We start from the raw sequence: 17,173 nt of genomic DNA on the forward strand, positions 1-17,173 counted from the left end.
CCTAGTTTAGCTTAGTTTGCTCTTTCACATTACTGTTTCTCAGTAATAGTAACTATAAAGTGATGAGGTTTAGTATCATATTATATGACCTAGCCTGGTCATTTAGTGTGTCTAAATGAAATTCAATACAATATTCTAACTTCAGCCTAGAAATAAAGGCTAAGAAGAGTCTGATGTTTAAAAATGTCTGCAGACATTTTAATTTTTGGAAGGAAACATTGAAGTTTGCTTTTACACTCCAATACAAAATTCATACAAGGGAGAACAGGGACAGCCTCCTGTTAGTATTTAATACTTGCAAGTCAGCACTGGTGAATGATTTTCTTTATTCCTCTGTGCTACTACTTTGAACACAGTACATATGCACAAAAAGTCATTATACTGTTGATATTTTTCTGGTGTTATGGGTGTGACTGTGATTGAGTATATATGAGGAGTTTCTCTGGCCTTTGTTAAAAGAGAGAACACACAGGAAACATAAAATTGTCTCAACATTACATATAAAGGCTGGTGTCAGATCAGCGTTTCTTGGTCTTTTTGGGGCTGCTTGATGATTTGGCTTCAGAAGCAGTTTTCTTTGGAGGAGCTGGGGCTGTTACTGGTGGTGGGGAAGGTGGTGGTACTTCCTTTTTCTCTGCAACACAAACAGAGCACCTCTGTGCTTTAACATATTATTTCTTTAATGAAGCTCAGCTAAAAGTTTATACAGTTAGTTATTTGCACGATACCATCACTACTTTTGGGCTCCAGGCTGGATTGATCCTCCAGTCGTTTCTCCAGGTCTTTAATCGTCTCTAGTGCTGCCTGGAGGGCCTCCTCAGCTTTCAGAGCACGCTGCTCAGCACTCTGAACCTGCAGCTCAGACTCACTGACAAACAAATGGAGACAATAAATCTGGCATAGAAGCCCTTCATACATCCACAGGTCAATAGAGACTCATTCACTTTTGGAGCAACTGCACTCAGCTGAAGTGTTGTGACGTGTACCAATGATCAACCAGCAATGTTCGATGGTTACTGAAGCAAAATGATTATATGTACTTCCCTGTTGCCCTCATGATGTGATTTTGTTTAATAAACTTCACTAGAGTCTGCCAACTGTGAAAGCTTGTTTTTGACTAATTATGAAAGGCAAAACAAAAGCATATATTTTCAGCCATGGTGGTGACTGCTGCTTATGCTAGCTACCAAATTCTTAGAGGAAAAATCATTATTGTCTGTGAGGCAGAAAAGAGCAAACAGGTAGCAAGTGTTGAGAATAATACATGGAAAATCTTTCAAAAACTAGATATAAATGGATTGAGTACTGTTTTGGAGCACTCAGAGAAAAAAATGACAGCTAGTGGGAAATACTATGAAAAAAAACATATTTTAACACTAACAGGTTAATAACATATATAGTCCAGAAATAAAAGTGTTCTACTCAACCAAAAGAAGGTTACTTACTGCAGTTCCTGTTGCAGTAATCCTACTGTGGTCAGATCACTAAAAGCTTTCTGTGCTTCATCTGTTGCTGGAGACACAACCAGTTCCTCAGTCTGACAGACAGGGACAGAAACACAGACAGGCCTTTTCTATTCTATAAAAAAGTGAAGGCATGGCACCAATGTACACAAAATACAACTTGATATTGATTAGTGCTAAAAAGAGCTAAGAAACACCACCATTTCAAAAACTATTTATATTTACTTACTTATATTACATTATTTTATAAAAAATAAAGAGATGATAGTAAGAAAACAAATGGGAAAACAAAGAAAATTATTATTAAAATTGATTATTTCAAAGTAGAAAATGTAATTGAAATGTTTCTTTTGGACAAATAAAATAATTAATGTGGACTACAAGCTTGTATCAGTAAAGTGGACTGCATTGAAAACATAGTTTTTCTTTTCAGTTGTAAATGTGCATATTGTGTTTTGCTGTATAGTGGCATCATAACCCATCATATTTGTGTTGCAGCACAATACATACATTACTGTACATATACTTTCTGTGTCTTGTACTTAAATATTTAAGTATTATCTAACACACTGACACAATGTATGCAGATTTTTCAAACGTGTGTGATGTAATTGTCTAACCCCACTCAGCCGCACACTGCTCTCTCCCAGCTTCCTTTGTGTGATGTTTCCGTCATAGTCAATTAAATTCACCACTGGACTCTCACAAACCATTAGCTCCCCCTTAGTGGAGCACATTAATGAAAAATCGTTCACTTTGTGGTACAAGCGCCACATTTGGTACACAAGTGCTTTTGGACCTACTATCTCATAAAAGTACGTTGCCCACTTGAACAAACAAAGTGGCCACCATTTTTCAAGATGGCCGCCATTTGAAGTGGTTTGAAACAGCGTTTGAACTATATTTTGATTGAATAGTCCTATTCTGATGGTTTATACATTGAAATATGTGTTTTTGCACATGAGAAATACAACTCTGCATTTAGAAAATCAAAATTATTGAATATTATGATGATACAATGCGAATTAAATGAAAAAAAACACTCACAAACAAAGACATTAGTTTCACTTAAAGCTTTTGGACCTGTAAGCTACTTGTAGGGGAGGCCACGTAGAGGCTGTCTTTGTCTCCCCCATTTTTCCAACTCAAACATTCAACTTAAACTTGGTTGTTCTATTTTCTTAGCCCTCACATGCACAGGCACACAACTGTGTGCACTTCAGGCCGAAGCGATAGCATTTGCATCGTCCTTGGCATTCAGTCTTGCAGCCACATTTTGTCAACTGCTCACAAGTCTGAGCAATGGGTGGAAGGGTTGTCCAGAGAACTTGCCAGATCTGACCATCTTTTTGCCAGCCCCAGTTGGCAGGACTTTCAGTTTGCATTTTGCACACTGTTGCTTGGCCCCATATGCAGGCAGCTTGGAAAGCAGACCGTTTCACATGCTGAACGAGGGATGCGCTTGTTGGTGGAATGGCATCATAAGACCTTTGCTTCCGAGCAAACAAGTCCAGTCTTGCCTCATCAACCTTGCATGTAGTACTTTGCTTGTCATACATGGTGATGACAAACTTCTCAAGGATGTTGAGGTCTGCATCTTCTATGATAGGTGGGTATTGGCTGAGCTTTTTGAAGACAGGACTAACTTCAGGGCAAACCTCCCATGCTTGCCATGCACTTTTCTTGCTTTTACCACGGAAAGCTGACACAACATCGCAGCCAGTGAAGGCATGGAAGAACAGCATGCCATTGGATTTCTCTGGGCCAAGATTCACCACCATATCATGAATTGGCAACCACCTAATGGACTGACCCTGGCCAAATTCTATCCAGATCTTTTCCAAGCCTGCATCCTGAAGAGTCGCAAAAACATTGACTGCAACCACAAGAATATCTGTGTCGCATGCCTTAATCAACACAGACTTTATCTGTTGCTTGGCTGCATGAAGAGCATGTGTGAAGATTCTGGAGTCAGCTTCTTCGTGGTTGCAAGGACTTAAACCTTCAAGGCTGATGGGTTTGTTTGAAAGAGCCTGCTCTCCTTTGGTCACAACTACGACATTGTCAGGTCACTATCTTCTCTGCTAGGAACCCAAAGAGTTCAGTCTTGTTTTCATTGTCTCGCAAGAAGCTTTTCCAGTTGGGCGGTAGTTTGGTTTTGTCGGTCACTCTACGTCGACCTCCCTTACCTCTGTTTGCCTTGTTTCAGCCTTCAGGCTTGAAGTCCAGTAGACATCAAAAATTATGTCTGTTCGCTCATACTTTGATGAGTATGCCTGGATCTTTGGAACTACATCTTGGACAGCATATTCCTCAAAGGTCTTTGATGTCTTTGGAGACAATGAATACACAAGAGAGGAACCATCAATGATAATAGCACCACATTCTGGTTGTTTGTCAGGAGGAGAAATGGGAGCTTCCAAAATGTTTGCAAGCTGAGACTTCTGGCCGTAGTAGAGTTTCCTTGTGTCGCTCAGTGCTGCAGGGAAAGACTGATTCTCATGCTTAAAGAACTCAAGCAGGTCACACTCTCGTGATTGGCAGGATATAAAGTGCTGTGAGAACAGGCGACAGTCATCTTTGAGTACTTGCTTCTTCATGTCACTGCAAGCTGAAGCTGCTTCTTGGCGAAAGAAGTCAACTTTGTTCTTTTTAATCGGCCTATAGAAGGAAGTCTCATCACCCAGACCATTGAAAAAGTCTCTGAAGGCAACTTGACCTTTCTCAAAGTGAGTTCTTACAAGCTCAGCAGTACTGGGATGTGCAATGTTTTTTGTGTCCAATGTGAGCAGATCTTTGGACTCCTCCTGAAAAGGATTACCCAGATCCTTCATCACAGCAAACAACCTCTGGACCTTGTCAGTGAAGGACTTCTGAGACTGACGAGTCTGCTCATGATGCCTGATATCTTCAGTTGCTTCATTGACCTCAGATGCCAACTCATACTGGTTGACTAACTGGCTAACTTCTGGTCCAGACACCATCCACCGCCTCAGTGCAGATGGATCCTCAGTAACTCCAATGGCACCACCATCACCTTTAACAACTGCATTAGCCTGCTCGTGAGCTTGGTCAATGGCTATGCCTGGGAACTCCCTGTGAGTCTTGTGGACCACAAACTTTCCCAGCTGAAATTCATTGAAAATCTGAGGGTGAGTTTGCTCCAAAGAAACCTTGTCTCTGAGGTGAATGGGGAGCCATCGAGCATAGTTCACATTGTTGTTTGCAAAGAAGAAGGGGATTAGAGCAGACAGTGCTTGACAATACAAGTTGAAGTTAGCCTCTCTGAAAGACCTGACCAGCGAGAAAATCACCAATTCCATTGACAACACAAGCTCCCAGAATTGAAACTGAGGACTCTCCTTCCTGCACTTCTCACACCAGTCATTGAAATTCAGCGCTCCATCATTCTGTTCTGCACAGTGGTACTCATATGCTTCCTTTCGGAGCATGTACAGACAGCATGCTGTAACTTGGTGCATGTGGCGTGTTCTTGTGACACTTGAGGCAGAAAGAAAGGAGTCAGCTGTTCCTGAAGAGGCCACCCCAGCCTCCACAAGAGCACCTGTCCACCCACTACTCTGAAGCAGGGTCCCAAGTGATCTGAATGCAGCCATCTCTATGTGGAGACCGCCAAACATTACAACAAATTTGTCCTCACCATACAGGTCAGGCCAGTGCCACTGGACTTGTTTGGCAATAGAATAAATAGGCTGGTCTGCAGTTATCACAGGGACCTGACCAGGGTTGAGGTGTGCAATAGCATCCCTGACTTTGTTCATGGTATGCCTCACTGTGGCAATAGAATGGGCCTCATCGCGAAGAAGGGGAAAGAGTGAGGTAATGCTCACATCAAATGCAAGACCTCGCTTCTTCTCTGCATGGTGAGCTGACCAAGTGATGTTAACCTCATCATCTACATCTTGTGTTAGGCTAACCTTCTGCAGCCATTCATATTCATTTGTCAGGAGGAGAGTTGGCAGTTGACCACAGAATTTTAATGAATTATCATTTATATTGCTAAATTAGTACTTTTATTTCAGTAAAGAACGTTTGTGTTGCTGTATGGGTGTGTGTGTGCGTGTGTGTGTGTGTGGTGAGTGACAGTCAAAAGTTTGGACACATTTTCACAAATGATTCACACAAAAAACACATCCCTCAGAATTCTGCAGATTTTCACTTAAGATCATTGCATAAAACTGAAGAAAAAACGCGAAAACGCTACTTTTTAGTCATTTAATAGCCATTATCTTGAAAATTGGTGGCCATATTGGAATCCAATTGACACCACCGAGTTATTCCAGTCATAATACATTCATTTTGATGCTTGGATCATTAACATTCTTCTGTTAATTCAACTTCTATACCTCGAAAACCTTTTTTTGGCGTTTGACGAGGCGGCCATCTTGAAAACTGGCGGCCCTCTTGGATTTTCAGCTGGGCAACGTACTTTTATTAGAAGGTATGTCCTGGACATCATTTGTACCAAATTTGGTGCTTGTACCATGAAGTGAACGATTCGGCTCAAAAATGGACTTAAGCAGCCCCACTACCTGCAGGACAAGAGCAACACTGTTCAATTTTGAGACTCCTTTGTAAAATTCCCTTGTGTCTCTAACACAAATCCGATGCTACTCCAAAGTTTCCTGACCTGAGGGAACAACGTAACACAGTAAAATAAAGTATTTTGAATCACAAAAAGGTATAAAATCAGTTATTATCATTTCTTGTTTTGTCAAATGTGCAAACTAAGATTTATCCAATAACACTTTGATGAAATGGTATTAATAGCTGACAAATCTCTTTTTTTTCTTGTTCTCCAGCAGCACTCTGTAATGAAACACAGAGCACTATCACTGTCCTCATCGTTATCCTCATAAATAGTTCTCATAATAAATTCTGTAAAAGTAGTTATAATACTTTATCTGTCACACATGAATATTATGAGAAATTATAATTCAGGTTTATTTACACAATAAATTGAAACCAAACAATGCTAGTCAGGAAATTCTAAATAAATGTTCAAATTGTTCAACCTACATATTAATTATACCATCATTATGTTATTATAATACTCACAGTTGAGTTATAGTAATTTAAGGACAAGTGATTTATCTGAATGATTTAATGAATTAGGTTCAATGTGACGTAATGTGTTCACCGTTCATGCACAAAGTTGTCCAAAGCAGAGTGTAAATGTTACAGTGTTTAATTGGGCTTTTCACTCGTACTTTTCAGCTGTTGATGTTGACTGACCTTGCTCGATTCTGCTTGAATCTCATCTTTGACCTCTTGGACTTCATTATCTGCTGCAGGTTCAGCTGAAACCTCTTTGTTCTCCTGAAAACACACACACACATATCATGGCCATCATCAAAATGAAAAAAATAACACTGACTTTTGATCCTGAACAAAAATATATGCTTTTGATGTTCCTCTAATTACGCTTTAACTGTCATTATTTCCAGATGTCAAATTTTGCCTTGAGGTGTTCACAATCTTAAATGAGTAAGGCATTGATTACAGTAAAGCATGATACATCAATCATGACACATTTTCTGACATTGACTCTACTTAGTTTACACTACTAGTGACCCGCCACCAGCCTTTTAAGAATTTAGAATACGTGATAATGGAATTATCACAGACCAAACCAATTGATCAAATGTTTGAATCAAATGTTTTACAAGTCACATATAAGCGTACAAGCACTCACTGTTGCTCTTCATGAGCAGTCACATTTGAATGAAAATTCAAATTAGGTCAGTCCTTGGGGGATACATTTGAGTTGAATCCTCACCAGAGACTCCAGGCTGTCTGCTGGAGAGACAGGCAGATCACTGCTGGAAGAGGGGTCAGCCTGTCTGACAGACAGCTCCACAGAGCCACCTTCTACTCCTGAGAGCAGGATCATACAAGTCTCCACCCAATCCGTGCAGTCTGTCTGAGGACAGATACAGTAAGAGTACACTGCAAAGCTTACCATTACAGATCTTGTCAGTTTAACAGTTTCACACCCCTGCTGGATTTTTGTAATTTATTTGCACATATCAACTCATTGTTTACCTGCAACTTTCTGAACTCATTCATCTCATTTTCATCCTTAACTTGATGTGGGTTCTGCAGAATCTGCTCCTCCACAATCAGCTGGCATGAGCTAAAGTCAAAAACACACATCTGCAATTACTGAGCCCCAGCGAAAATCCTCCAGTCAATACCCCCTGATACCCTCTAATACTCTATCTTTTAGTAACTAAACATGCTTTAGGCATCATTTCTTTTCTGTATGTGTTTGAGTTATTACTGCACTTTATAAAAAAATAGAAAAATTCTATTTTATTTATTTAATCATAACTTACTTGGATTATCTGCATCTGAAATATAAAGTGTAAATGGTAGGTACAACTTATGTTACCTGGTTATGTATCTTGAAAAAAAGTCCAGTTTCTCAGCCAACACTTTGGCATCCTCATCCAGTTTCTGTAGTGAGATGTTTGTAATGTATTGGTGTTCCTGTTCTTGGCTCTGCTCCTCACTATGGTCAGGGACTAAAAGAAGCAACATATCCAACATCCAGTGGGTCTGAGCCAATTTAATGGAAGTAACCTAGTAGGAGAGAGAAAACTTAAACTTGAAACAGCACATTTGTACATTACAGTAACATTTTTAACAACAGAAAGCCAAAATACTGCAGGGTACTATATCACTCTCCTCTCCCTCAACAACTGCCCCAATAAAGGCTCTGAAACCACAAATCTATAGAGACAAAATATAAAAAACAAGTAGGCAAGAAGAACCTGCAATGATGTGGAATAAATGACCGAGATATGTGGTTTAGAGCATTTTCTGCAGAGGGAGCTCAAGTGAACATGACAGTTCAAAGATCAGAGCATGGGTTAGGAAGTATTGGGAGTGAAAGAAGAAAAGTGGGCTTATTAAGTAGATGGCAAAATAGTGACATATCAAATTAGAAAATCGGGCAAAAACAGGAAAGAACTCTGATATTACAGAAATATTTATGGACACCCTTGTTTGAGGTTGATAAAATATTTATGCAACGAATAGCTAAGCAAACATATTCATTAAATAGATAATAATAAGGTATCGTTTTGCACTATCATCCATATGTGTTTTTGCACCATTTTTAAAAATAGTATAAACTTCTATTGACAGTTCAGCTGCACATTGTTGATGCTCACCTCCTCCATTAGTCTATGGTTCTCACAGTCAGTGAAACTGGACAGGCTGGTTATGAACTCCTGCACTTGGTCTAACACCTTTTCTGCGTCTGTACTGTTATAAACACATAAACACACAACAAAGTCCATTACTTAGACCATGACTACTAGCAAGTATCTTTGTACTTTTCCTAATATTATCAAACTTAATAAATGCATTTCCACAGAAAGTATTAATAAACAATTAGGGGATTTGAATGAGATTTAAAATCAAAGTTGCGGGTAGATGGCAATACTGAGACAATAGTTATGATTTGCATGAATTAGAAAATCTTTGTTGGTATGTTGATTAAACATCTGGCACATTCTTAGAATAAGTAATAGATAATTGACAGGTATTTGTGAAACAACCACAATATATGCATATCTGATAAACACAAACTTTGTTGTAGCTACTGAATAACATTCTAAAATGTTATCATGGAGGTAAACTTTTCTACAAAATGCTGATAAATAAAGCACCTGTTGTTTCAATTTTTAAATGCATGCAACCAATTATGCTAAAACAGATTACTCTGTACATTTTAGGTAGCAGTGCTGCCACTAAATGAAAAACTTACTAAAGGTTGGCCTTTTGTTTGTCCTTTTCATTTACTGTCTGCACAATGGAGATCTTCTGCATGGCTTCTTCAGCGAAACTTTGCCAATTCCGCAGTGCGTTTTCCAGCCTTAGCCAATCAAAGACAGCCATCATTTCTGGACGGCCAATCACTGCCCCAAGCTTTGCTACCCAGGACTCCATCAACCCGTGCAGTGACATGATCAGTCCATGGAATCCTGAAACAGCATGGTAGTTCTAACAGATCAGTCCACATCCCAATGATTTACTTTGTATTCCCCACAATGAAACCACCAAGAGCATGTTGTTGCATAAAATAAATTAATTCATTTATAAATCATTAAGCCTATACACAGTCTCCTTAGACTGTGTTATTGACAAAGCTCATAAAAAACAAGAGGCAGCTATATGAAGTCACTGTAATTAGAGTGTATGTGTGTGTGTGTGTGTGTGTGTGTGTGTGTGTGTGTGTGTGTGTGTGTACAGGGTATTACTTATGTTATGGGAAAATAAATATTTTGTCAAAGTCACATTGTGGTGACTTGCCTCACTTTTGGAGACAAAAAGCAAGGCCCCATAACATAAATGAATACAATTTAGGTCCAAGTCCTGGTGAAGATTAATGTTGGGGTCAGAATAGGTCTTGAGGAAAATAATGTAAGTCAATGCATTGTCCTTTGAAGTGATGTTGTTTTCAGACGTCCATTTAGACTGCAGACAAACATGAACCAAATAAGTGCCAAGTGATAGTGTCTGTAGGCCTCAAAATCATACTCTTTAGCTCCTTCAAAATTTCAAAAATATGAGTATATCGGCCCTCACCACTCTCTCCACTAGCTTGAGTTTCCAGCTGTTTGTGATGCTCAGGTATAACCCTGCCCAGCTCCCTTATGACCTGCTCGCCTGCAGGAGGTTCATCATGAGGGCCCAGGTGTCTTCTGAACAGCTGAAGGCTCATATCCATCCACCTTTCCTGAACACAGTCAAGTTCGCCTAATGTCTGCTGGCAGCAAAGCAGCTCTTCACCTTGATAGTGCTCACACTGCAGGGCCAATGTCTGCAGAGCAAAGGACAACAAAGGACAATAAAGGAAATCTGCTGTTGACTGAATATACTGTATGTCCCAACATTTACCATATACACTAGATATTTTTAATACAATCTAAATGAAGGTTGGTTAAGTGTCCACTATCTTAGTCTACTGCTACACACAATGTGCATCACAGAGCAAAATACTGTATCTTAAAAACATGGAACTACTAGTTTGTCCTGATCTGAAGCAAGTGATGATAAACATTGGAAATGAGGCTAATGGGAGATAAAAATGATGAGATGATGTGATTAGAAACATTATACAAATTAGAAAGATCAAATACAAGATGGCAATGATATTATAGTCTGGAATCAGTTGTCAGAAATAAGAGACATGAGAAAGATGATAGAGGTAAGACATCAATGATGATTACGAGAAAAACACAAGCACAAACACACACACACACACACACACACACACACACACACACACACACACACACACACACACAGAAAGTAAATATACTCTCTTACTTCTGACCACTGCTTCATATCAGCATGAATCCCTTCCACTGAAGCGTTCTCATATTTTGGGTCAGTACACCTTGAGAAAAGGAGAAGGGGCATCATTGGCATAAACAAACACACACACAGCCACACACACACACACACACACACACACACACACACACACACACACACACACACACACACACACACACACACACACACACACACACACACACACACACACACACACACACACACACACAGATCAATGAATTGTTCTTGAAGATAATAACCTACACTACACTGGGTGTTAACTTCCAATAAAAGTGCAAAATTAGGTTATTGTAGTTTTCCAATAACCTGAAACATCTAAAGTTTAAATAAAGTTTATTTGAACTTATGGTGGCTTATAATAAGAGATATTAATGATAAAATATTAAATAATCTCATTTTGTATCTCCACATATCCTTACTTGTTCTTTGTGGTGCAGAAGGCGAGCCACTTGGCGATGCCTTGCTGGATGGCACTGATCTGGTCACACTGAGCATGCTCAGTCTTCTTCAGCTGACACATGAAAGCAGTCAGATGTTCTCTCCAGTAGTCTGCAAGCTCTATTATGATATCCAGGTCCTCTGTGTCCTATAACAGGATGGTCACTGTCAAAGTCAGAGTGTAACTAAACCACCTAGGATTTTAACAGAGTCATCATCTGAGGAGTTATGGGTTTTTGCCAAAATAGTATTGTTACCTTTGAAGTGAGGTACATGGTGCAATGCTCTGCTGTCTTAAACCAGCTCAGCTCACTGAAATGCAGCCGGTTGACTAGCTCCAGCTTCTTCACACTGATAACCTAACAATCATAGAAACATATGTTGAAACTTGTTTAGAACAAATTGATGTTGGTACCATTCAGAATTTTTGCCATTTTTAATGAGCACTGTTTGCTCCCAAGAACCCCAAAACACAGATGAAAAGTTAAATCTCAAATATTTTTCATGTCTATATGTTTCAACACTGAACATGAATCTTTCAGAAACAACGCCCCAGCTATCCACATGAATAACTTTTTTATTCCTTCTGACAACCAAAATCAATAAATCTATTTCATCTGTCCAGTATAACAGTACATGTGTCACTGACATTCAAGGTGAATACAACTGTAAAAACAAAACAAAATAATCCTGACTCACACACCTTGAGGGCAAGGCAGAAGGTGCGCTGCTTCCAGCAGTCTTTCTCCTCAGTCATCTGGAGCAGCTGAGCCTCAAGGCGAGCCCTCAGCAGCTCATACAGCTCATGGTAACCTTGAACCACACTGAGAAGACACATGGGCCATGTGAGAGGGGAACACAAGGTCACATTTTGTACATTTGTACTGCCTGCTAGCTGAACTATTGCTGGGCTTAGGCTATATCTCAGAAGGTTGGAAAATTAAGCTTTTTTCTTTTTTGTAATATTTATTTGACTCTCTTTGACGTTCTTTGCAAAATGAATGAAGGATACAGTGCAGAGTGTCCATATCTATAGTGCATATCCTTTGTTTTGTATGTATATGATATCCATATATGTAATGTCCCAATGTTTACATGGATGTTTTTATCAAGGTGCAAATATGAAATAATGAAATAAAATTGCATCCAAATAAATAATATTTATATTGTTCCTGTTTTTGAATGCATTGACCTGATGTAGAAATAGAGCTGGACTGAATGAACAAAATGTTCAGTTCAGTCCTACGGGGGTCACTGACTCTGTGTTAGTGTGAGTCTGATCAATCGCTTCAGCCAGCTGCTGGTGAGCACGCTCCGCCTGGTGGGAGACAAAGGCATCATGGTCTCTGATCCTGGACAGCTCTCTGTGAGCAAGACACACATACACACACACATACACAATGAGTGCTATTATCTTAATTTCTTGCATTTATTATTTCCTCTTAAAATAGAATAACTCCATCTACAGAAATCACCAAATCATAACTTCATCCCTAAGAACCAACAGCAAAATGTCGACAGGAATTCATTAACTAGCAGTGCAGCTTTGATGTTTTTACACTGTATGATCTTCTCACATATAGACTACTGCTTAACGAGCTGGTCACTGGCATGTACGACATCACTCAATCCGATAGAATCTCTCTATAAAAAAGCCCTAAAGACACTGGATAAAAAACCCTTCTCCTTCCATATCTGTAAGACCCTTAAAAAACATAATTTTTTAAGTTTCCATAATTTTAAAACTTTGCCTGTTTTGTATATAAGAGTCTCCATGGTCTTGCTCGACCACAGCTGAATGAATTCATTAGGAAAAGTACTCTGGGAGGTACGTATGAGCACCAGGGCTTGTGATAGAGGAGACTGTGAGTTTCCCCACAAGTGCACTACGTATGGGACGAAAAGCATTTATTATTATTATTATTATTACATATTCCAATGCTTAACGCAGACATTTATATATTTCATCATGAACCACCAGTCTGACCCCTGACCTACATGCTGAGCTGCTGGATGGATGTCTTGATGCGGTGGATTTCCTCGGTTAGCCGGCGATCCAGAGCCCGCTGTGCCACTCCCTCCGTGTGCAGAGCCTTCAGACGGCGGGGGATTCGCTCAAGCAAAGACTGGTAGCGCTGTCTAAACACAGAAACACAGGAGTTGCTGAAAAAGACACACTCTGTGGTCATTACTGGAAAATATTTACTGAAAATGTCACGTTTATCATCAATGAAAATATGTTAATTCGAGGTAACTCATAATTAACTCGAGGTGACAAAAAACTGATACTTGTGCTTCATTCTATATTAGTTCTTATTTACATCCATATTTCATTATCTGATTTTAAGTAGTTTCAAGGCATGTAAGGAATATGAAACTCTTTGTTATTTTTGCATTGTCCCAACATGTTGGCTGCTAACCTGAGTTTGGCAAGCAGCTGTCCTCTCTCGGCACATCCCACACTGACCTGCCTGATCAGTTCATGGAAAACAATGTTGTAGATGTTCTGCTCAGTATGTACAAGCTCCAGCAGACCCTCCATCTGTAACCCATTTCATCACATTGTGTTTATATGTCTACAAATGGCTGTACTTCTATAATAATCACTGAGCACTTTTGTTTTTCATACATAAACCTAAGATGTCTACTAATATGTCGAGATTATGACATGAATATTACAAGCAAAAGGAAAAAGACACTGCACATTGTGATGTTGACCTGTGGTATATAAAAACCTCCCTTCCTTAATCTGACATATTTTAATGATATTTAGAATAGCACTGTTGTTTGTTTTGTTTTTTGGGCTATTTACTGAAATAAAAGGTTTGCTGGTATGTTACATTTTCCGTACATGAATGCAGCACAGCACTGATGTTAGCCATACAGATAAATAGAAGCTTGTGTGTTCCGTTTATTTGTCTGTCTATCTACCTGGGAGAGCTCAGTTAGTTCCTGACTCTGTTGATCCACTCCAGCCTTTTCCAGCATGTCGTCCATCATCCTCATCAGATGAACCACTTCCAGTCTGCCACTGGGCCTCCTGGATACACAGAGCATACACACACATTTGAATTACTACTGTTTACATTTACTGACTTTTCTTTTGCAACATACATCCCTTATCCATGAAAACTTTGTCTACTCAGTGATATACAGGATCATTACCTGCTACCAAAAAGATGTACTGTTGCTATCTGTAAATAAGATTAAAATATATTTTCTACACTCACAGTGATGGAAAGACACGTAGCTTCTGCTCATCATCCTGCAGTTGCACTGTGAACGCACTGAGAGACAGAAGGAACATGATAGTTTACAGATAAACTTTTTCCAATTCCAATTTGATAATGATAATATAAGAATGCCCAGTTAATATTGATAAAAGAAAGCCTGATTTATCTGTCAACATAAAGACGCTGAACATATTGAAGTGGACTCACTCCTCAAAGAACTCCAGACTCCGCAGCCCTTTGTTTTTCACAATGTGATATTCTTCTGGGATCAGACTCTCTGAAACATTCACGTTCTGGGAGATGGAGAGGCTGTGACTACATGACACACTGTAAACTTCAAACTACTGTTAAAACATGCTGCAATTAAGACTTTGGCACTTCCTACCACACATTACAAAAAAAACAACTACCTTGGAAATGTCAGACTTTCAAGGCAAATTTGACTTGTGTGCATTTGGGAAACTAAACAATGACAATCTAATGCTTCAAAGAAACAACTCTAAATGGGTCAAGTAAGTTGAAGATGAAGATAAAATGAACTCATTTTCTAAGGGCAATATTTTCACCATGATGGGTTAAAAGGTCAGAAAGCCAAAACAGTTCATCTAAGGCATTTACCTGCGTGTCACCGGTGCTGCTCCTTTCAGTCAGTGGTGGGAGGGGAGTTGTCCTCTTCTGGGTAACCACAGCATCACACAGGAACGAAATATCCCTGTATGGATACCATCCACACAGAAAAGAGGAAACACACACATTTAGCCTCATTAAATGATTTGCAGATTGCAGAAAACCAAATTTAAGACTTCTGAGACATGTGATTATGGATTGACATTTAAATCAAATAAATACTGCTCCTTAAAGTAAGAATACTAGTTAAGCTTGACTGGTGTTATGAACAAAGCTAAGACAGAACCAGGCTGTTTTTTATTACTCTTTTCTGTATTAGTGTCAAAGTAAACATGAGTACATGTGCATGCAAGTAATATTTTACAATTTATGAACATACCATTGACTCTGAATCTACATTATTCATGTATACTTGTTGATCTAACTGACCTGCCAGCTCCAGTCAGGGATGTTGGCTGCTCCAGAAAGTATTTATATTTCTTGCGTCCTAGCGGGTGTTGCCAGACTGCATCTGGCCGTCTGATTCCACATGCCTTTAAAATACAAATTCAGCTTAGGACCACTGCAGTCAAATTATTTCAGCCCCCTGCAGTCAGTTTAAATATAAATTGGGCTCGAAGGTACCTTGCAGTGCCGATGGTGTGCAGTGTGTCCCATTGTGTTCCTGTTGCAGACTGTGGAGGTAAGGCTGACCAGCAGTTCGTCTGGGATGATCTGGTTGTGAACATAATGTGGCTGTGTCTGTCCACTTTCTGCTGGGACTTCAAAATTCAGTTCTGCCACTGAGAAAACAATAGAGTGAATTTAAACAAACCAGCAGGTGTACAACTCAAGCTCTAACCTTGTTATGAGGGTTGATAAGTATACAGTATGTGTCTTACAGTTTGATATTCCAAACGGAGGAAAGATGTATGACACTTCAGGCTTCCCATATTTGATTGATGCATTGCCACAAATTGAGGAAAAAAATCTTTCAAATGCATCAGCTGGAATATTTTTGTTTCTTGAATCATGGGGGGAAAATTGTTTACTGGTTTCCTTCAAGGTTTTATATCCTCAATACAATCTGGAAAATTGCAGTAAAACACAATTTTTGAAAATATGTTTAATTTAATTAGCCATTAAGCTGATTTTTCTTTACTATTGTTTTGTTTTATTGTCATAATGTGGATGTAATTTGGTTAGTAAAATCTGGGGGGAAATTATGATTTATTACGCTAAGTGCACACAGCATCCACTTTGTAATTAGATAAATAGATTCATGTGACAACAATAAAGTACATACAAAACTGCAGTCAGACATACAATTAAATTATGAGGATAGACACAATAAAACGATTTCTTATTTGCAGTCTTGAAAAAGGGGGTATGGCTGATATTCAAGTCAGGCAAGACACATGCAATAACAACACAACAAACCACCAGACTAGACAAAAAAAAAAAAAAAGATACAGAATTATCTCACAAAAACAATCTTGATGATTGACTTTTGACCATTTCTTTACCAAGAGTTTGAAAACCTTTCTCAGTCTGCTGTTGCTTCAGTGACCTGGAGGACAGCAGTGTATAAACATGTAGTTTTGCCTGCAGAACTAATTAAGCTAAAATGAATATGTAATTTAAACAAAATATGAATGTATAGGAGGCAGAAAGTGTGGCATTCGAAGCAGTAATGTTTCCCTAAACATGACTGACAGCTGGTTATGTGTTTGTGGAGCTCTGTAAGGCTCAGTTAGCCTCCTCCTGCTGACTTCACCTGTGGTGTCCAGCGCTTTTTCCGACCTCGATGAAGTTGGCGCTGAACTGGGTCTCATGGACGCAGACATACCCGCAGAGGTGTTATATGAAGGTTTTGGCAGAACAATTATGAAACTCTAATAAAGTCCCGTGGACGAGAAACTAGTTTTAGTTAGCCAAAAAACAAAGAAAACATCCCGTCTCTTCCTCTTTGTCCCCCTGGGCTTCAACTTCCTGGTCGCGTTGCCATGGAAACGCCTCTCCATTTCCACGCACACTAAA

General features: G+C 39.2%; 1 protein-coding gene across 1 annotated transcript; it reads right to left on the reverse strand.

Annotated features, from left to right (window-relative positions):
• Positions 1-518: 518 nt before the first annotated feature.
• On the reverse strand, positions 519-16,980 carry axdnd1 (axonemal dynein light chain domain containing 1). Its single transcript, XM_053323002.1, has 27 exons — positions 16,911-16,980; positions 15,779-15,936; positions 15,584-15,687; positions 15,146-15,239; positions 14,735-14,820; positions 14,525-14,581; positions 14,226-14,334; positions 13,715-13,836; positions 13,293-13,433; positions 12,554-12,658; positions 11,998-12,118; positions 11,552-11,653; positions 11,276-11,442; positions 10,827-10,896; positions 10,083-10,317; positions 9,273-9,478; positions 8,663-8,740; positions 7,879-8,069; positions 7,530-7,620; positions 7,264-7,407; positions 6,720-6,803; positions 3,653-5,275; positions 2,906-3,316; positions 2,084-2,185; positions 1,446-1,537; positions 729-868; positions 519-634 (listed from the first exon to the last, which is right to left on the reverse strand). Exons 1-27 carry the CDS (start codon positions 16,978-16,980, stop codon positions 519-521), a joined length of 5,019 nt encoding a protein of 1,672 aa, XP_053178977.1.
• Positions 16,981-17,173: the final 193 nt, after the last annotated feature.

The sequence above is a fragment of the Scomber japonicus genome, chromosome 7 (assembly GCF_027409825.1).
Source record: "Scomber japonicus isolate fScoJap1 chromosome 7, fScoJap1.pri, whole genome shotgun sequence".
In the NCBI taxonomy this organism is placed as follows: domain Eukaryota; kingdom Metazoa; phylum Chordata; class Actinopteri; order Scombriformes; family Scombridae; genus Scomber; species Scomber japonicus.

What these genes read in the sequence shown, in the direction of transcription:
- axdnd1 (XM_053323002.1), bottom strand. Translation starts at nt 16,980, where the DNA reads ATGTCTGCGTCCATGAGACCCAGTTCAGCGCCAACTTCATCGAGGTCG. An exon ending in AAAAGCGCTGGACACCACAG is followed by an intron (nt 15,937 to 16,910) that starts GTGAAGTCAGCA and finishes TTGTTTTCTCAG; the next exon opens with TGGCAGAACTGAATTTTGAA. An exon ending in GGAGCCCAAAAGTAGTGATG is followed by an intron (nt 635 to 728) that starts GTATCGTGCAAA and finishes TTTGTGTTGCAG; the next exon opens with AGAAAAAGGAAGTACCACCA.